At 55.5% G+C, this 20,179-nt stretch overlaps 2 protein-coding genes across 3 annotated transcripts; one reads left to right on the top strand and one right to left on the bottom strand.

The window, feature by feature from the left end:
* Nucleotides 1-940: 940 nt before the first annotated feature.
* LOC142059227 (E3 ubiquitin-protein ligase HECTD3-like) lies at nucleotides 941-15,254 on the bottom strand. 2 transcript variants are annotated; one of them, XM_075097789.1, is made up of 21 exons: nucleotides 14,670-15,254; nucleotides 14,417-14,577; nucleotides 13,885-13,977; nucleotides 13,476-13,611; nucleotides 12,919-13,034; nucleotides 12,522-12,635; nucleotides 12,004-12,086; nucleotides 11,469-11,634; nucleotides 10,920-11,001; nucleotides 9,798-9,980; nucleotides 9,061-9,113; nucleotides 8,670-8,734; nucleotides 8,130-8,233; nucleotides 7,696-7,815; nucleotides 7,259-7,348; nucleotides 6,687-6,893; nucleotides 6,168-6,297; nucleotides 5,638-5,712; nucleotides 5,321-5,402; nucleotides 5,128-5,199; nucleotides 941-4,847 (listed from the first exon to the last, which is right to left on the bottom strand). In XM_075097789.1, exons 1-21 carry the CDS (start codon nucleotides 14,997-14,999, stop codon nucleotides 4,763-4,765), a joined length of 2,547 nt encoding a protein of 848 aa, XP_074953890.1. In that variant the 5' UTR covers nucleotides 15,000-15,254; the 3' UTR covers nucleotides 941-4,762. The 2 variants fall into 2 exon arrangements, with proteins under 2 accessions (XP_074953890.1, XP_074953891.1); XM_075097790.1 differs by having other exon boundaries at nucleotides 9,798-9,926; nucleotides 14,670-15,107.
* Nucleotides 15,255-15,303: 49 nt separating this feature from the next.
* Nucleotides 15,304-18,859, top strand: UROD (uroporphyrinogen decarboxylase). Its single transcript, XM_075097792.1, has 10 exons — nucleotides 15,304-15,413; nucleotides 16,321-16,433; nucleotides 16,521-16,600; nucleotides 16,799-16,861; nucleotides 16,953-17,150; nucleotides 17,403-17,564; nucleotides 17,692-17,829; nucleotides 17,974-18,074; nucleotides 18,338-18,404; nucleotides 18,590-18,859. Exons 1-10 carry the CDS (start codon nucleotides 15,391-15,393, stop codon nucleotides 18,752-18,754), a joined length of 1,110 nt encoding a protein of 369 aa, XP_074953893.1. The 5' UTR covers nucleotides 15,304-15,390; the 3' UTR covers nucleotides 18,755-18,859.
* Nucleotides 18,860-20,179: the final 1,320 nt, after the last annotated feature.

Here is a 20,179-nt window from a genome sequence, read left to right as displayed (position 1 = left end):
CCAACGTGTCTGTCACTGCCTGCATCCCTACAAGCAAAGAGGGCGTCCCTGTGGGGTCGGGGCTTAGGGCTGCATCTCCAGCATGGATAGGGAAAAGAGGGGAAGCAGGCATCCTGCTATGGGGACAGAGGGGTCCCAGCTGGCTGGGGGACATATTACTGCCCAGGCAGGCTTGCAGTGGGTGGGAAGGCTCTCGGCACCCACTGGGGAAGATGATGGGCTTCCCTACCCAGGAGCAGCTTTACCCCACGCAGCAGCAGAATCCTGACAGTGGGAGTGAGGCCGTGACACCCAGCAGCACCCAGCCACCCCAGAACACTGGCAGTGTGTCACCCTACATCATATCTGCCTGTCACATACCACAGTGAGGTGGTGGCAGAAAGCAACTCAGCTCCACCCCACATTACCTGAATGTCTCTAAGCTGGGCACAAAGAACTGTTTACGGATCGGGAAAAAACTGGGCTGGCAGAGCTCAAAGGTCCCCAGTCCCTACCAGCACCTGCCTGCTCTCCTGGCAGGTTAGAGTCCAGCTCCTTCCCTGCCTCCAAAGGCAGGGTACAAAGAGAGGTCTGACAGCTGTCACCCCTGCACCGTTATCTATGGAACAGGCGTGACCGTTCCTCATCAGGACCAAAGTGCCCTGAACCACAGTGTGAGAGAAATGCAAAGTTCTGCCTTGATCCCAACTGTGCCCACCGCAGCCAGGAGGGTCCCGTGCCCTCCCTCCACAGCCACATCACCGTATAAAACTTGTTGCAGGGCTGCTGCAAAGGGTTGAGCTAGTTAATACTCTGACCCACCTCCACGACACCGCTTTGTGTGCAAAGGATATCATGGGGCCAGTTACTGCTTCTCCTCATGATACCAGTCTCCATCACTAATACAACAGAAAGACAGAGGAGCCCCAGCCAGACCAGACAAATCATCAGGAAGGCCAGGAGTAGTTAGTTCATTTTTATTTTAGATCCTACATGAGGTAGGGACAGACAGATCCTGTCGAACTATTTATAGCTTGTCATACTCCAGGGTATTAGTGGAATAACAAGAACAGCTAGACTACACGTGCGTTATTAATCACCTGAAGCTATTCTATGACAATTCAGCAAGCTGAAGTCAGGAGAGAGCAAGTGGTTACACAGCGCCGTCACGGCATCAGTCCCTCCCCCAGCTCGTCCCTACCCACCCTGTAAAGCTGCAGCTCTGGCACACCCAGATGCCTCCTCTTCTCAGCAGCACAGGGGCACCAGCACCTTCCTCAGGATAGCACTGGCTGAAAATCGATCTCGACCAACTTGAGACAGGGTGGGGATGCACAGCCTCTGGTTCCTGGTGCCCAGGAGGGCTCCCTCACCCCAGGCCATGTGCAGCAGGAGTCTGGGACAGGGGCACTTCACTTGTGTCTTCTCAAACATGGTAGGAGACAAATCCTACCCACAGCTTTAGAGATTGGAGGAAAAGGAACATGACCCAGCACTGAAATAACACCTACTGTGGGCCCGAGTTTGGCTAGAGCTGAGACAGGCTGACCCTTTCCACAATTTGCTGGGCTGTCATTGCAGCATTCAGTTTGCAATTGGCTTTAACACACCATGGACAAGACAGAGGACCACACGGAGGGGATCCAGGTGGGTTACCAGCTCCCCCTTTGCAGCTCACCTGTGCACAGCAAACTCAACAGCATGATCTGTGGGTTTTCTCGGCATCTTTACTCAGCAGCCATGTTCGTCCAGACCCTCTGACCACACACTAAATGATCTCAGCTCAGACCCTGCTGCAGCAATGGGCTCTTCCTGCAACTAGAAGTGCTTTCACAGCTCTCTACACCCTGATATAACACTACAGCAGCAGCTGCTTCCATTCTCCAACATGTACATGGCCATAACACAAAATGGACAGTAAATCAATGGTATATACAGTAAAATGTTTTTTTCAATATGCTTGTAGGGGTTAAACCCAGACCATCCTGGATGAGCTCCCAGCTGCAGCATTCCTGCTAGGGCCAGGGTCCTGTTAGTGCAAATGTTTTAAAAATAGAAATCCCCATCACCAGCTAGATCCTTTCCCCAGAGCTCCAGCAAGCCCTTGGGCAGCACTCTTTTCTCAGTGGCAGGAAATAAACCCAAGGGTGTGAAAAGTCAGGGGCTAAAAGGCCTTGCTGGGAAGAAGAGTAGAGAAATGTGGGAAACATGGGAACAGCTATTGTTAATAACTCCCCAGTTATCAAGTGCTTCAGGTTAGGGAGGACCTAGATCTGAAGCCAGAAGGGCAAGACTGGAAGTTAGATCAGATTGCCCAGGGCTGTAAGACAAGTTTTGAGCATTTCCAAGGATGGAGATGGCACAATGCCTCTAGGGAAAGATCCCACCGCTTCAGGCAGGCTCTGCTCTCAGAACTGCCCTGCACGTTAGCTCTCTCCTCATCACAGAGGGCTGGGACTGTGTACACAGATGATGAGAGGGAACAGAGCTGTCCAAGCATCTCATCCCTCAGTGAGAAACCTGAGCTGCTCTGGGTACCTCCATGATTACCTCAGTTACCCTCTGTCAGCTGCCGTTGCTTCCACCAAGGCCAGGGTCACCTGTCAGGTATGTCTCAGAGATGCCTGTTCCCCCACAGCTGGTCACCCCAAGCAGCCCCAGCTGCCACTTAGGCCTGCCCATTCCAACCAGCGACATCAGCTCACCCTGCACCAAAGACTAAGGCCATTTTATCCATCCTGCCCTGAGCCACTCATCAATCAACCACGCCCTGCCTGGCAATAAAGCACCAGAGGAGTCAATTTTTCTTGCTACTTCTAGTTCTGCTCAGTAAATAATGTGACCCCCTGCTGATCTCCCTTAGAGACAAGTGGGTAAGGCTGGAAAAGGCAGGATTGATTTCACTCAAACATCAATGGCCAGGAAGGATCTAGAATGGATGATTTCAAATCCCAGGCTCGATACTGAAGTCTCCTTCACAACACTCCTGACCGAGGCCAAGCCAGCGGATCAAAGTCCTTCCACCAGCTCGCTCGTGCCCATTTAAAACAGACACCCTAGGAAGTGACTCAGCCACGAGCATGGAAAGGTGTCACACTGGCTCTGCTCCTGTCCACGCTGGTCGCTGAAATCAGCCACAAAGCCACAGAGCTCAATTCTCAGAAAACTCTAGGATATATAAAAAACCCTTCTCCAGCAGATGGGACCACACCCACCCAGCTGAGAGAGAAGGCTCTGCTGCAGGCAAGGGCTGCTAGAAATGGCTCCCACTCACCACGATGCAAGATGGCAGCACATGCTCTCTTCTGGTCCTACACCACTTTTAGTACAACCCCCCTCAGGAGGTCTGGGAATACAGCAGTTTCAAAGGAAACTGGTGAAGGGAAAGGACTTGGTTTGCAACTAGAAGTGATTTCTGGATGACAGACTCCTTCAACAGAGGAGAAAAAGGCATGAAGCGTTAAGGCAGGGTAAATCTTAACTCACAGCTTTAGCCCCACTCCGGTGAAGCCCCTGTGACTCAGTGGCTCTTAGTCATAGTGGTCCAACAGACCACACGGGCTGAAGATGGAGCTGGGGATATAAAAGTGAACCAATATCTGGCAGCTCACACTGCTAGACAATGACTAGCCTTGCCCAGGGCTGGGAAGATCAAGGAACATTTCCAGTGGTCTTGAAGCTGTAAAGCTTTTATTGCCCACTCCTCACTCACAGAGTGTGTGTCCATCTGCTCAGGGAGCTCCAACCCTTGGTACCCACAGTCTCTCTGCTCCCCTGGGGCAAAGGCTTCCCCTGTCCACCTGAAACCTCCACCTACCTCCCCATGGCAGAGGGGAGCAGAGTCTGGTGCTGCCATGCCTGCTACTGCTCTAACCCCTGCTATCTAGAAGAGCTTGGCCCTGCCTACACATCTCCACGACAAGTAGAACAGCTTAGTTGTAATAACTGGCTTTTAGGGGACAACCAAGGCTCAAAAAGCCTGGGAGAACAGCTGCTAGGCCACCGACACACCAGATGCAGAACAGAAAGTTACAGAGCAGGAGGGAAGCAGACGGTTCCCACCTCCTGTAGGGGAGCAGCTCCCTAAGCAGCCACTGCTGTGCAAGGGGTGCAGGGAACCATGGGTGGTCACAGAAACTGGGATTTTGTGATGTAAAAGCATGGGAGCCCTTTCCTGGCATCACCCGCCATCCTGCTGTGCAGGTCTGTCGTGACACCTGGTGGCCGGAGGCACCTCTGCACCACTTGCTACCAGCCTGCCCCATTTCTTCTTAAACTTAGACAAATTATCTCATTTCCGTGACCTCAGGTGAGAGCAGGAACAAGGCAAGGGAATGCGGTCAGGATACTCAGGCTAGGACAAAATGAGCATCCCTGTTGTCTCAGCAGCAGCTCACAGTTCTCTGTCCTGTGCCATAACCTGCCGTGACCCTACCCCACTTCTGTTTGGAGCAGAGCACAGCCTCAGAGGAGCAAGAGTTGTGGAGCTGCAACTGGGACACGTGGAGAAGAAACTCATTACAAAAAGCCTACCAGACATTTCTGATGTATGACGGCTGGGCTAGGGTTTCATTATTGCCATCACATTTACACGCCAAGCTAGGTTCTACCCTGCTGAAGACCCAAACCTCCACGTCCAAAGAGGTGCTGGTTACCACTGCTAGGAGCCAGGCTTCACGCCTAGATGTTTATTATATATACACATCCTGGGAGGACAAGGGAGCTCTTCCCCCTACACGGTTTTGTTGAAGAATTGTCCATGCTGCTCGGTCAGGCTGCAACATCACTCTTCCCAAGGACTCATGTCTGTGTCAATGGCCACGCAGTTATAGGCAGCATAGCGCAACTTCTCTTCACATACCTTGGCTCTAGGGATGGCAGGAATGGGGGTAGGGAACAAAACAACAACAAAAAAAAAAAAGACAAGGAGGAGTTGCCACTGCTGCATTTGCCAGCTGAGAGGACAAGATGCTTTCTGAGATGGAGGCTATGGTTCACCAGCTGCTCACAGAGAATCACAGCAGCCACATGGTACAAGCAGGGGGACATAAGTGTGGCAAAGCAATGGGGTCCTATGAGTCAGCACCAAGGTTAAGAAGAGAGGTGAGACACACAGTCCCCCAGGTGTAGGGAAACACCAAAACTTACGTGGCATAGTTGGGCAAGAAGAGGGTACTGGAGCAGGTGGACGACTCCGGCAAAGCATCTGTTGTCTCAGAGCTTGGGGAGAAGGTGACAAACTGGTCAGAACCAGCAGGCCAGCGAGACAGGGCAGACCAGACCACACGCCCCTTTGGTGTGGGATCTGTCAGCCTTGCAGCCTACAGAAGAATGGACTCACCCCATCTTGTCTGGATAGATGTAGATCCGTGCTGGAAGGCGGCTTCTGCCAGTGACAAATCTGAGGAAGCGGCTGCGATCCTCTGTGAAGGAAAAGCAAAGACATCAGCAGGGCCTAGAGGGATGTGAAATGGAGTACAGCCACATCCAGGTACCCCCAGTGCTAGCAAGCAGTTCCTTCAGCCCAGCTGCTTGCTCTTCTTGGCTCCCATCTGTTCTCCAGGCAGCAATAAGGGTGGTTTCACCCTCTCAGTTCCCAGGCAGTGTGCAGGGGCTGTTATGGCACAGGATGTGCAAGGACAAGAGCAAATCACTCACCATTGGTGAAGTTGCTGAGTGCTTCCCAGAAGTACTGAACACGGGTGTCTAACGGCTCAAAGTCCTCAAAGCGGGCTGACAGAAAGCATACAGAAAAGGAGTTTATTAAAGATCTAAGCTACTCCTGGATAAATCATAGCAGGGCCTCCCCTGCTCAACCAGAGGTCCTCTGCCAGCGCAGGAAGAAACCTCTAGGTGCCTTCAGGGTGTGAGCATGTAGACCCAGCGTGCAAGAGACGCATGCAGTCAGGCCCCTCCCAGAAGGCACATCTAGATCCACATCTCAGCTCCACAGAGGCTCAGATACTGGCAGCGTAGGGATGGCCCAGCCTCTAATCTGAGGCCTAGCGTGGAGACAAGGGACACCCCTGCCCCCATCAGCACCCAGCTAAAGGCAAGAAGTAAACAGGCCCATATTCTCACTGCAATAAGGGCTAATACAGGCCTTACACACCTCTCCTCGACCCCACATGGAGAAAAGACAATTATTGTTCTCAGGGAAAGAGTTTTCAGCAGAGCCCTTTACTTACTGAGCTTCTTCAGGGCATCAACTGTGACTTCAGGGTCTCCACAGACTTTTTTTTCCAGCTCCTGCCAGGTGAGGAGGTCAAGAACAGCTTGGGGAACCACCTTCAGCAGCCCAGCCTGCATGGCCATGATCTGAAAAGGAGACAGGGCAGGTAAGCAGCATGTTGTGCCCACTCCCTGACTCGTGGTTGAGCCTGAGGACTCGACTGGATGCAAGCCATGTGACTGCTCAGCAAATGCTCCACAGAACCTGAAAAAGGAAACAGGATTCTACGGACACGAATCACAGTTCATTCAGGAAGCCTGTCTCAGAGCTGGGAATAAAACCCATGTCTCCCATGCTGCTACAAACCACTTTGCTTCTCCACAACTCCACGGGCTCCACGACCTCACCAAAAATGACTGCCTACTACTGCACTGAGGACAGGGTTGCTAACCATGATGCATTTTACCAGAAACAGACTGGGGTGGGGTACGTCTCTGGCAACTCAGTGACCACTGATGCTATGGGACAATGTTACCTGCTCCTTGCTCTCCTCCAGTCGAGCCTTCTGCACCAGGCGGATGAACTCCTTGCGGTCCTCATAACGCACCACGGTGCTGCTGCCATTGGGGATCAGCTCCACCATGCGCTGGTCACTCAGCACTGTCGTGTAGGTCAGCTCGTTCCCAAATTTGAACTCAAAGGTGTCTTTGTCCATGACTTCCATCACCTCCAGGAGCTTCACCTGCCCAGGCCCCACACGAGTGCTTGTTAGAGGGGTGCCCAGTGGGCAGTGATGTGCTCAAGCCCCACTCTCCTCCCTTCCCAGACAAGGGCTGGAGTGACTGTGACAGCAGCACAACATGGGATATGCTCCCCTAGAGATGTTTAGCAGACCCTGGGGCATTGCATGCTTGAAGAAGTAGTCGGCATGGCTACATCTCTATCCTAGCTATAGGATGCATTAAATGCTAAGAATGCCCTTTTTATACGTGTTTCTTTGACACTCCACAGGTTGAAGCAAGTACAACATGAAGACAGGGACACAAATCACCACCTTGCTGAGTGCCACAAGAAATAGGATAGGGACTGCCTCCTAGTCCCTCTCACCAGCACAGAGTCCACGGCAGGGAAGTCTTTGCTCCAGCTGACCTCCTCCCCTGTTAATTGTTTCCATACAAAGCCAGGAAGAGCCAGGACCTGAAGGAGAACATGGAATTTGCTGAGTCTGTGTGAAAGGAGACATCCCCAAAGATAGAGATAGGGCTGAACAGTGCAGACACAAAGCAGCTTCCCTACTCCCCTGTCCACATGCAGAGTTCATCATAGCTGAGCAGAAACCAGACACCCCCTCTCAAGCTCCCAGCAGCATCTCCCAAAACTGAGTCTGTGAGTTCTCCTAACCCCTCAGCCCTCAATCCTGCCAAACACCTTGTGTCCCAGTGTATGATCAGAGGCCTCCCATGCTCCTATTGGACAGGCTGCAGAAGGGGGCTAAGGACTCCCTTTGTGGCAAACCTCCGCGCAGGGATGGGGTTAAGGCTTACCAGAAACTCCTTGCCCCTCAGAGCTGCTCCCATGATCTGCCCGATCCACTCATACTTGGGAAAGTCTTTACAGGAGGGGTTGGGGACATACATGTCCCTGGCTTCTCCAGTGCCATTACCCTACAGGAGTGAGAGGCAAAACTCCAAGTCATGATCTCAGCACAGCATGAAGCACCACAAACTCAGTTCCTCTGTGCCTCTGGGCACTTCTCACAACAGAAGTGGGCTAAACCCCCATCCTTCCTAGTGAGACACAAATATCCAGGCACTTGTCAGCATATCCTAAAATGAGATGCCACAAAGCAATCAACCCTTCATGAGAAAAAGCTTTGGACCAACAAAAGTATGTCCCTGGCGTGCCCAGGGACAGGGACAGCACTGCATTGCCAGGCACAGAAAGAAAGATCTGCCTCAAATACCCCAACCCACAGCACCTGGTTGGACGTGCGCACAAAGAAGGGCAGAGGCACAGGGGTGTCTGCTGAGCTGGGACACAGCTCCTCTGACATGTCCGCCAGGCTGTCTCGAAAACCGCCACCTGCAACCCCAAAAGAAGTGTGTTTTTAGTGATGTGAACTCCCCATGTGCTGACCCTCAGAGTTATAGAGCAAAGATGAGGAATTCTGGCCCAATCTGGCCCAGGGCTGAGCAGAAGGCTCCTGTCAGAGCCCTATGGCACTGGAGGAAATAAGACAGAAGAAATAACATCCCTGCCTGACCTGTGGAGGACAGCCAGAAGGAGCATTGGCACTGTCAAGGCTGCTGTTAGTGACTAATGGAGGTCTGATCCCCATCCCAGCAAGCAGCACTCGTTATTCAGGACATGGCCAGGGGTGGCAGGACAAGGCAACCTGCCTTCCCTCTCTCCTCCATGGGCAGTAACACTGGGAGCAAACAAGAGGCCCTGCAGCAACAGTCACTCCATCGATCCCCAACTCTGCTCCAGAGGAGCCCTTGCCTCACACAGCCCCTACCTTGGTCGATGATTCCCTCTGCGATGAATTTGCACTCCCACCACTGATCATAACGCAACGGCCACCTGCGGAGAACCAGGCATCACCTGAGGTGCTGCTCAACGCCAAGCTGATGCTGGGGAGACAGCAGGCACAGCAGGGACACCAGGGGATTAGGGTGGACCAGCCTGGGCTTAGGACAGGACAAGATCTCAGTCTCCAGAGACAGCTGCATCTTCAGTAGGGAGCTGACAACTTGGGTGGAACGGGCCCTGATCCCACGGCTGGCTTCTGCCCTAGCAAACCCTCTCCAAAGCACAGGACACACGCAGGCTTCCCAAACAACCTACTGTGACAGAGGACATCACTTTCAGCACTGCATGATCCCTTCCCTCCCCCAGACACTGCTTACCTATAATCTAGAGGCTTTTCAAACTTGTCCGAGGGTTTCAGGCCTTCATACACCTGCAACAAGCAGAGAAGATCAAGGCTGATATTCCCTCTCCAGGGTAACCGGTGCCTGGTGAAGGCAGGCAATTGGAAGAAATCTGGTTTGCCCCAAACCTTTAAATACTGACTGAAGCTGATGTCTAAATGGTCTAGAAGCCCTTTGTTTTTGGAAAGGGAACTTAAATTACAGTGCTAATCACTGTATGGAGCTTTCTGGCCTCAGAGGTACCTTGAACACACATTAAACCTCACAGCAGCCTGGGCTGTTTGTGCACACAAAGAGCAATAGATCTTTTGGAGGTGAGGGGAGAATGAAAATAGGAATATAAGCATTGCTGTAAAACCATGACACAGGACTGTGTGCAGCCACATTACTGTTGTCACATAAGAATTCTTTGCTGCCCTATGAGTGTAACAAGACTGTTGTGCTCTGAATTAGCAACATGCCACAGAGAAAATCCAGGATAGAGAAGACACTTCAACCCAGTGATCCTAAATCTCTTCTAGATGTTATTCCTGGATATCGGATCATCAGCACATGTAACTGTAGAGCCTATGAGTCATGTGAAGAGGCCTTGAGGACTCCAGGAATCTCCAGCTCCAAATTGTCCCTTCCACCCACCTCTTATGGGGTTCATTTTTATTTTGGGATGCCCACTCTGCCCAGAGCTGCGGGGAACCTTCCAGGAGGGACTGTACCTGGGTGAAGACAGCATTCTTGCAGCTGGGGTCCAGGGCAGGGTTGTCTCGGTGCTCCATAGCCAGGCGTCGGTTAATATACAGCCGCGGCATGAAATTGGGCTTGCTGGTCTCCGAGTCCTTCAGACACTGGGTAATGAGAGCTGTGCGCCTCTTAGACAGCAGCAAGAACTGCTTGATATGCTGCCAACAGGTACATCCAAAATGTCAGAAGTGCCCAGTGGCCAAGACATGTCACCTCCTTCCTACTGAAGCCACTGCACCACCAGGTCTCTCCCCTCCCCAGGGCCACTGCCTTCCACACACAGACATGTTCTCCTTGACAATATTTGCTCTGCCTCTGGAATATTTTAATTTCTGGCTTAAGGGAGATACCAAGCCCAGTCCTCTCTCCATCAGTTGTCATCTGATGCTCACACTCCAGTGTTACTTGGACTCTCCTTCACCCTCACTCTCATCAGAACATTCGTCTTATTATCCCTCTGATTTGTAATCAAAGCAAGCTCCTCTAAACAAACATGAATCCTCAAATGCTTTGGGTCCTATGTTCAGCTGGCACAGGAATTATGGTGCTTTCTGACACCAGGCCTGGAAACACAGAACAGGGCTACCCCAGGAATGTCTGGCACATGTGTTCTGAGAGAGGAGGTAAGGAAAACAGACTACTAGAGGGATGAACTCAGTCTTATGAAAAAGATGGAAATCAAAAGCTTATTAAAGCCAGAAAGAAGTTGCTGGTAAAAGCCTTACTGTTTGGACACAGCCAGCTCAAAGCTGCTGGCAGTAAGAGCAGGAACAGAGTGTCCTGGGCTGAGATCTCAGAGGGGATGTGTGTCCAGCTCACATGCCCAGTGCTGCTATAGTCCAAATCATTTGAGGGTGAAGTGCTCTGGCTTGATTCTACTTGTTACCCCATAGCTACACGTTTCCACATTAGCATTTTGGCAGGAAACTAGCCTCTAAACAATATCACTTTTCACAGCTTTAATGAACTGAGCTCAGTCAGGTATTTCCCTTGAGCTGCTTTAAAAGCAACAAGCACTGACTGCCTCCCTTACAACAGCCCAAGCACAATCACCCTGCCAGACTGAAGCCCCACAAGACACAGTGGGAATCGCTCACCTTGAGCTTGCTGAATGTGCCAACAGTGTGGTCCCAGGCTGGCACCAAGTGATGCAGGACACTGTCCAGGAGCTTGATGAACCTAAATCCCAAAGAAGAAGGTATTGTGGCCCAGGAGAGACAGGAACGTGCACAAGCCTATTCTAGACCAGACACCCCTGGACACAAGCAGAAAAGTAACAACTGATCCAAAACCAATCCAGCATGGTCTTTTACATCACAGAGCCTTTGGTACCAAATTCCCACTCCCTGGGCACTGCAGGGACCTTGTACGCCTTCAAGGGACTCTGGATGCACCTGCCCCATGCACTGAACAGATATGCTGCGCTTGCAACAAACAAGACACTGTGAACTTGAGCTGCAAAATCCCTCTGAAAGTAGAGAGCCTACTTTGTTCCCAAGCGATGCTGCTATTTTCTCCAGGGTCCAGGATGCCTATACCAAGGGGAGCCACACAGCTTTACAGCTTCCAGCCATACTGGTGCTGGAGATGGCACCAAACCCTGCAGGCAACACCACCCAACTTGTCTGTCCCCCTCCATACAGTACCTTTGAATGAGCACAGCCCGTCGGTACAGCAGGTCGGGGTCTGTCCCTTCTAGGCGAGGGTAGCGCACTAAATTGGGCAGCTGGAACATGTCAGCACTAAGCCCCAGGTCCCTCTGTCGGGAGGATTTGATTTTGATGCCTCGGAGGCGAACATCAATCCCATCATCTGCCCAGAAGACCATGAAGACCATGAGAAAGCAGGCCTTTCAGCATGGGAGGTCTATAAGTAAAAGCACTAGGAATGTGACCAGCTCCACCAGCTCTGGGGATGGGCTCCAAGAGTCTGAAATACCTCTGTGAGGAAGTGGGACATTTGCAGAAGAAAATAATAATAAAAAAAATTGAAGGCAGAGAAAGGCAGGATGAAAGCCAAGAGCTTGCAAACCTCCAGGGCCCCCTGGAGTTTCCCATTGTTGTTCTGTATCTTGCCTGAAACAGCCCACAGGGCCAGGAAGTAGAAGCCAGAGGAACAAACTCTTAATGTACAGTATCTTAGAGGTGCATTATGGATGTGGCCATTAACACCCAGCCCTACCTCTGCACTCCACAATCCGGATCTCGATGACAGGCAGGTGTGTTGTCATGTCCTCAAGGACACACACATCCCCGATGTAGCTCCTGCAAACACAGCACAGAGAAGGGCTGCAGAGCTGTTCCCTCACCAATCCTGCCAAAATCCACTCATTCGCTTATAAGGGAAGGGGGTTGCATCTTCTGAAATAGGAGCATCTTCTGAAATAGGAGCCTATAGCAGGAACCCAGACCCAGTTGCCTCCAGCATAGTCTGTGTTGGATGCCTGAACCTGCTGGTGACTCAGGTCCAGGTGACACGATCCCAATGGGTCCCACAATTGGATCAGGACAACCCTGATGATTGTGCAGTCTGCTATTGAAGGCAGAGGGAACCCACAGCTCAGAGACAGAAAATGCTTGTCCCAGGACCCTGGGCCTCTTAAGCCAGGCCAGTACTGGCATGACTGCTTAGGGTCAGGGTGTCCATCACCTCTGGCCCCTGCAAGGGCCATGCTACCCTCTCTACCTCCATCCACTCACTCGTCAATGCCGACGTCATTGAGCTTCTTCAGGTTGTCCCCCTCACCCCCGTACACGGCAACCCGTTTGGGCATGAAGTTCTCATCAGTGGTATCCACTGTCAGCAGGAGCTTCCTGCAAAGGGAAGCAAGAAATGAGGAGAACGTAACTGCATCTGAACACCCATTGCTGCTCCCCCTCATTGCCTGGTCACACCTGTTACGAAGCACATGCAGCTAGTGCTGGGATCCCTGTGTACCTGTGACGATACTAAGACCCCTTCAAGCCCAGAGCCAGAGCAAGGGCTGAGGGGCAGGGAGCACAGGGCAAATCTGGGCCATGATGGACTCATGCAAAGAGCAGGGAGAGCAGGGCTCGCCCCGACTGTGAGCCAGCGCACAGGGGAGAGGTGCCTCACTTGACAATGGTGCCTTTCTTCATGTTGAGCCGCACCCAGTGCTGGCCCTGGGACCCGTCACTCTCCCAGTACGTGTCGGCATGGCTGTCAGTCAAGCATGACACGTTGAAGTCCTCCTGGTAGAGGGCAGTAAATGAAAGGAAGCTCAGATGAAAGCAGGATTAACTTCCCCTTAGTAGTTACTCTTGTCATGAATCTTAGTTCCAAAGGGCGTCAAACTGGCCCGTTCCCTTTGCTGGGCTGTGGGTAGTCACACAGAGTACAGAGCGCACAGGATGCTGGGACTGACCCTCCAAGGCGCTCTGGGGTCACACACAGAGCACAGAATATCAAACCCTACCTAAAATCAGCTTAGCAGCTAATATTAGCATTTGCTTCTCAAACCACTGCCCCTCCAGGGGCCACATTACACAATATGTTGCATGACACTCCCCAGGCTTCCCTCCCACATCCTCAAACACAGCCCAGCCCAGAGCAGAGCAGCACACCAAGCACCATCCACACTCCCCAGCCCCATGGCACAGCAGGGCTGATGCAGTCTTGTCCCTTTAACTCACCGTGTAGGACGAGACATCAATGCTGTCCACATACTGCTTGACGCTGCCCAAGTTCTCATCCTCCTTCCCAATGTGATCATACAGGAAATGCACCAGGTCTTCATCACATTCATAAGTCCATGTTGGGGGCACAAACCTACCACAGAAAAAGGATTAATGGGTCCAGAGAGCACGGGGCAGCCAGGCTAACGGGTCAGGGAAGGCAGGTCCATGTCCTGCTTGCATTGGTCTTTCCCTTTTTTCTGCTTTGTGCAGGCTTATCTAGGACAAGACTGTGCTGAGCAGAGTGGTTCCCTGCTGCCTGTTTTCCCCCTTCTCCCCCAAGTCTGCAGGAAACAGCTGTCTGAGCAGCCAGAGAGAAACAGCGGCTTGCACCCAACCACAGCAGAAGCTAGGAAACAGTTCATACCGAAGCTTCTCTACTGCGGCCTCATCCTGCTCCATGGGCTTGGGCTTCGCTCCGAGGCGCAGGGAGTACGTCAGATCCACCACCTGCTCCCATCTGAAACAACCCCGAGAAGGAGGAATGAGAAAATCAGAGGGGAAAGTAGGAGCTGACAGTCAAGGAGTAGCGGGTAGAGAAGATTTGGGTTTAACGCTCCACCATACGCCATCCTCCATCACCTCCACACTCATCTGCTTCTCTTTGCTTTCCAACCACGTCTACTTCTTCCAGCCCACACCCCACCAGGCAGGTGACAAACACAGTGACCGAGCAAAACCCAGTTAACTCCACATCTAGCATCCCTGTTGCCTCACTTCCACGGAAGAAGCAGCCAAGTGGGACGAGGCTCCTCAGTCCAGGGCAGGAAGGGCTGAGGGGCAGCACACCGAAACCCCACGCAGGTGGGTTTGGGTGAGTGGGAGGTGAGAACCTCCCTGCTGCCCCCCGTGCAAGGGGGAGCCAAGACGGCGACCTCGACCTCGCGGCAGCCCCACACCTGATGACAGGTTTGTAGTCCACCCCGAAGAGCTGCTGCTGCCGCTGGATCCGCTCCGTGGACTCCACCGGCACCAGCCGGTCCCCGCCGTCGGCGTGCTTGCAGACCAGCACCCAGCCCTCCTCCAGCTCGCAGCCGCTCCGGTACTCCTCCAGCTGCTCCTGCGGGGGACAGGTGGCTCCCGTCAGGGGACGGACAGGCCCCTCCGCGGGCAGCGCAGGCCGCGGCGGCCTCCCAGCCCCCCCGCCGTTACCTTGCTGAGCTTCACCCAGAGCCCGGCGCCGTTGCAGTACTCCTCGCCGGTGGCGCGGAGGCAGCCGCCCTTCCGCACCTCGATGGTGGCCCGCGCCGCCCGCTTGCCGCCCCGCGCCGGCCCCGGGCTGTCCCAGACGCTGAGCAGGCTGCGGGCGGCGGCGGCGGCGGCGGCGGCGGCGGGGTCCTTGCAGATCTTGTACTGCACCTCCCGCGGCACGTAGCAGAGCGCGGCGGGCAGCGCCTGGGCGCGGCGGAAGCACTCGCTGCACTGCAGCAGGAACCGCAGCCGGCCCAGCACCTGGTGCGGCGCTTCCCCGCCCGCACGCATCGCGCACCTGATACCGTACACGGCAAGCAGCGGCCAAGCCCCGCACCGGCGGGGTCGCTACTCGCGGGTTTACGGCAAACCCCGCCCGCCGACAAGGCAAGATGGCGGCGCCCGATGGGGCGGACGTAGGGCAAGATGGCGGCGCCCTAACCGCGTACAGAGGAGCAAGGAGCAAGGCAAGATGGCGGCGTACGGCGGAGAGGGAAGCCGGGCAGTATGGCGCCGTACGGAGGGGGCGCGGCAAGATGGCGATGTACGGAGAGGCGGGACTACGGCAAGATGGCGGCGCCGGTGGGGCGTGACGGGGGCGTGACGGGGGCGTGACGGGGGCGGGGAGGGGCGGGACGTCAGGAGGCAACGGAGGCGCCGGGGAACGGGGCGGTGCAGGAGGATGGAGGGCGGTGAGCGGCTCCTGTGAGTAACCGGGGCGGGCGGTGAAAGGGGGGCACGCACCGGGGCCTGCACGGGGATCGCTGGTGTGGCCCTGGGAATGGCGCTCCGGCACTGGAGTCCTGTACTGGGGTCACTGGTGTGGCCCTGGGGATAGTGTTCAGGCGCTGGGGTCCTGTGCTGGGGATAGTGGTGAGGCCCTGGTGTGGCCCTGGGGATACGGCGCTGGCACCGTAGTCCTGCACTGGGGTCACTGGTGAGGCACTGGGGGGGGCTGATCCTACAATGGTGAGGCACTGGGAATACTGGTCCTCCACTGGGATGGATCAGCAGGTCCACTGGTGTGGCAGTGAAGTCACTGGTCTCACACTGGAGGTTTGAGGGACTTTGTCCCTGTGGCCCCCACCTGTCACAGCAGGATGGTGCTGGCTGTCCCCCGCGGTTGCCCGGGGTACCCGTCCCAGGGGCAGGCCAGGCTCCCGCAGCCCCTTGGCGGTGACACCGCGGGGGGGAGGCTGGGGATGCGTGGTTGCCACCTCGGCGGGTGCCTGGGCCTCCGGGGGTTGCACAGCACAGATAGGGGCCAGGGACACCAGTGGCAGAGCTGCCCTCCCCTGCACCCCACTGGCCCCAAATCTCTCCAGGCGGGAGCGACTGCTGGCCCTGATAACTTAATCTCACAGGACCCTGGGCCAGGCATCGCCTCTCCCCGGGGAGGGCCCCATGGGCCCCAGCAGGAAGAGGCCCTGGACTGTCATAGGAACGTTGGTCATGTTTGTCACAGCTGGATGCAAGCCGTTTCCTGCGGTCACCAGCCCGGGAGTGGGGACAAGCCACTGGCCCTCACGCCTCCTGCCCCCAGCCACGGGGATCTGGCAGGGCACCTGGACCCCTCGTGGGTGACAACCCGTATCTGCCCTTTTGTCCGCAGCCCCAAGGGCTTCCCCAAGCTGAAGAATGACACGTTCCTGCGAGCGGCGCGTGGGGAGGAGACAGAGCACACCCCGGTGTGGTGCATGCGGCAGGCGGGGCGCTACCTGCCCGGTGAGCAGGCGGAGGTGTGTGGGGGGCGACAGACCCATGAGGGGGGCCCGGCACACACCCCATAATGCTCATGCCGGTCACTTGCAGAGTTTCGGGAGACCCGGGCGGCGCAGGATTTCTTCGCCACTTGCCGGAGCCCCAAATTGTGCTGTGAGCTGACTCTTCAGGTAAGCATCCCCTGGGGGATCTGTGTGTCCCCTGTCCCCACCCAGATGAGGACAGGGAGAAACCTTGGGTCTGGCCATCCCAGGTGGCCCTGGTAAATTGTGCAGCCCTTGGGGACCCCACTGCCCCAAGTGCTTGTCCACATCCTCCATGGGACGGGGTCCCAGCCCCTCACTGACGCTGTCTCTTCCCCTGCGCAGCCACTCAGACGATTTCCCCTGGATGCTGCCATCATCTTCTCTGACATCTTGGTGGTGCCGCAGGTGAGAGCCATGGTGGGGAGCAGTGGCTGGGAACGGGGCTGGGTTCAAGGGCCACCCCACTCTTGCTTCTTCCATTCTCCCCTGTCCCCAGGCGCTAGGCATGGAGGTTGTCATGGTCCCCGGCAAAGGACCCACATTCACAGAGCCCCTGAAGGAGGTGGAGGATCTGCTGAAACTGCGACAGAAGGTGGACGTGACTGCGGAGCTGGGTTACGTCTTCCAGGCCATCACGCTGACACGACACAGCCTGGAGGGCAGGGTGCCCCTCATTGGGTTCTCCGGGGCACCTGTAAGTGATGTGGTTCCTCCATGTGGGCTTCTAGCTGGGCTCCTCTGCCCTTTCTTCTGGGGTGACACCGGCCATGACACCTCCAGAGCTGTGGGTGCTATAGGGGTGCATAGGTGAGGGCCATTCAATGCAGGAGCAGTGTGCCCCAGGCTCTGGGGTGCTCACAGGTTCTACCTTCAGCACAGTGACTGTCCCCTCGCGTCGTCTTCCATCTCCATTGCCATCCTTATTCCACTCCTCTCCTTCCTGCAGTGGACGCTCATGTCCTACATGATTGAAGGTGGCGGCTCCACTACAATGGCCAAGGCCAAGAGCTGGCTCTACCGTCACCCCGAGTCAAGCCACCAACTGCTGCGGCTGCTGGCTAATGTCATCACTGACTACCTAGTGGGGCAGGTGGCTGCTGGAGCGCAGGTGTGTCCTGGGGCATGGGGACAGGGTCAGGCAGGGACTGGGGACAGGGAGCAGAGAGGGTCTAGCTTGTGGGAGGAGGAGGAAGAGGCACTGAGGTGTGGCTTTCCCAGCCCTATGTCCTTGGCAGGCGCTCCAGCTGTTTGAGTCCCACGCGGGGCACCTGGGCCCGGAGCAGTTCCAGGACTTCGCCCTGCCTTATATCCGAGACATCGCCCAGGCTGTCAAGAGCAAGCTGAAGGAGGAGGCGCTGCCCCTGGTGCCCATGGTGAGTCAGGGCTGCCTGGGTTCACCCTAGCATTTGGGGGCTGCTGGAGAGGGGTGCATCCCCTGGTACCTGCCTCCCCTAGTCTAGCTTATGGAGAGGGGCCTGACCCATAGCACAGGTACTGCCCAACTCCTCCCTTCCCAGATCATCTTTGCAAAGGACGCGCACTACGCACTGCATGACCTGGCCCATGCTGGTTATGAGGTGGTGGGTCTTGACTGGACCATCCGTCCCCAGGAAGCTCGGTAAGTCTGACAGAGCGCTCAGGTGCCTGGGCAACACCTCGGCCTGGGTACTCTGACCTCTTTCTCTACCCTGAGCCATCCCAGGCCTGGAGGTTTCTGCTCCAGAGGTGGGGATAGTTGGGTCCTCATGCTACATGGAGCTCACAGCAACCAGGGGTTGCACTGAGGGGTCCCGTGTGCCCTGTGGTGAGGGCTGCAGGCACCCAGCTGCCCTCAGCCTCTGCACCACATGCAACAACTCACCTGCTTCATCTCCACTGCAGTGCACAGACAGGGAAAGATGTTACTCTGCAAGGGAACCTGGATCCCTGTGCTCTCTACGCACCCAAGGTGAGCCATGGTCATCGCTAGCAGTGGGGGCTAGTTCTAGCCTGTGTTAAAGGCCTCCTGCCTCAGTTTCCCACCGGCAGCGCTGGCTCATGTTGCAGCAGTCCCCCAGGCTGGCTAGGGACTGGTGGGGGTGGAGTAGCCTGGGCTGGATGGGGCTGACACATGGTCTCCCTCTGTGCCTGCAGGAGAAGATTGGCGAGCTGGTGAAGAAGATGCTGGAGGGTTTTGGGACCCAACGCTACATTGCCAACCTGGGCCACGGCCTCTACCCTGACATAAGCCCCGAGCACGTGGGTGCCTTCGTGGAGGCTGTGCACGCTCATTCCCGCCACATCAACAAGCACAGCTGAGCCTGGGGGCTTGGGGACAGGACTCCGGTTTGGGCACAGTTGCCCCAAGTGGTCACCGGCTCGCTCCAGGCTGGGCTGCAGCATTAAACCAGCACCTTCTCCACAGCAGCCGTGTGGCGGCTCTGGCTAGGGGGACGGGGAACTGGATGGCTCTGGAGGAGAGGGGCAGCAATGGCAGCCTGGCAGTGGGGCACGTGAGGTCGGGGGAGCCTCTGAGCCCCATCCTGCAGGTCAGAATGGGGAAATAAGGATGCCAGCAAAGAAGGGGAGATGCCTCTCCCTGCCAGGCTGCAGTGTTGTGCCAAGGGCTTGTGCAAGAGGATGTGAGCCCAGAGCGCAATAGGTGTCTCCTGGCACCACAGATGTGCTCAGCCCTGCTTGGGGTGATGCACTGCCAGATGCTGGCCAGGTCACAGCCTGGGGGCTCACAGCCCACCACTGCCACAGGCTCAGCATGATCCATGCCACAGTCCTGCTCAGGTGGGAATAGGGAATGTGACATTGACCCAAGGTATCCTCAAGGGGGTGGGAGACCCAGCAGGACTCACCTGGAGGACAGCCAGTCACATGGCAGAAGCCCTGCAGACACCATGGCCCTTGCACCGCCAGCACCCTCCTCCAGCTCCCTGAGCCTCTTTGGGACCATCCCACTGGTCCTGGATCTTTCTCCCCCAACGCCCACCTCCCCATCACCTCTGACCCTCTCGGCCACGTCTGCCTGGGGCTCAGCAAACCCTGCAGAAGGCAGCCCAGGGTGCCGGCAGCAGCCAGACACCCTGGGTTATGACTGCATGCCACCCCATCCCACACCGCAGCACTCACTGTTCCAGGCTGGCTGTAGGATGGATCAAGACACAGGCATCAACACTGCTCTAGCTGGCATGGATGGGGCAGTGCCACGAGGGTGGGCAGGGACCTGCTGATGCTGAGATTGGCAGGGAATTGCACCTTGAAGCAGCTGGGGTGCCTTGTCACTGCTCCGTTCCCCGGTGCTGGGGGGTGCAGGAGCTGGGTACCGTAGGGGGCTGCAATACTGCCTCCTCCCTGGGGCTCTGCCCTGATTGCATTGCCCACAATGCCAGGCTGCTCAGCAAGTGTGGTGACACTTCCAACTTCAGAGAAAGGCAGTAGAGATACAAGCAGTAATGTTCATCCCTTTTATTATTAAACATCAGATGAAGAGGTCGCACACACACATACACGCACGCACGCAAAAAAAAAAAAGGAAAAAAGAGAGGAACAGACTGGTTGAAGACCGCTATTTTGGTGGCGACAGAGACCAAATACAATTGGTTTCCTGGCCGGAGCGCGGACACAAGTCACTTGCCAAAAAAATTAAGTCAAACCAGACAGCAGATAACTAGCCCACGTTCTCTAACTACAAGACACCATCCAGACCAGCCGTTGCCCCCCCAGCCCTCCTGA

Source organism: Phalacrocorax aristotelis, chromosome 6, assembly GCF_949628215.1.
Source record: "Phalacrocorax aristotelis chromosome 6, bGulAri2.1, whole genome shotgun sequence".
Taxonomy (NCBI): domain Eukaryota; kingdom Metazoa; phylum Chordata; class Aves; order Suliformes; family Phalacrocoracidae; genus Phalacrocorax; species Phalacrocorax aristotelis.
This window is presented reverse-complemented; position numbering and strand designations above follow the sequence as displayed.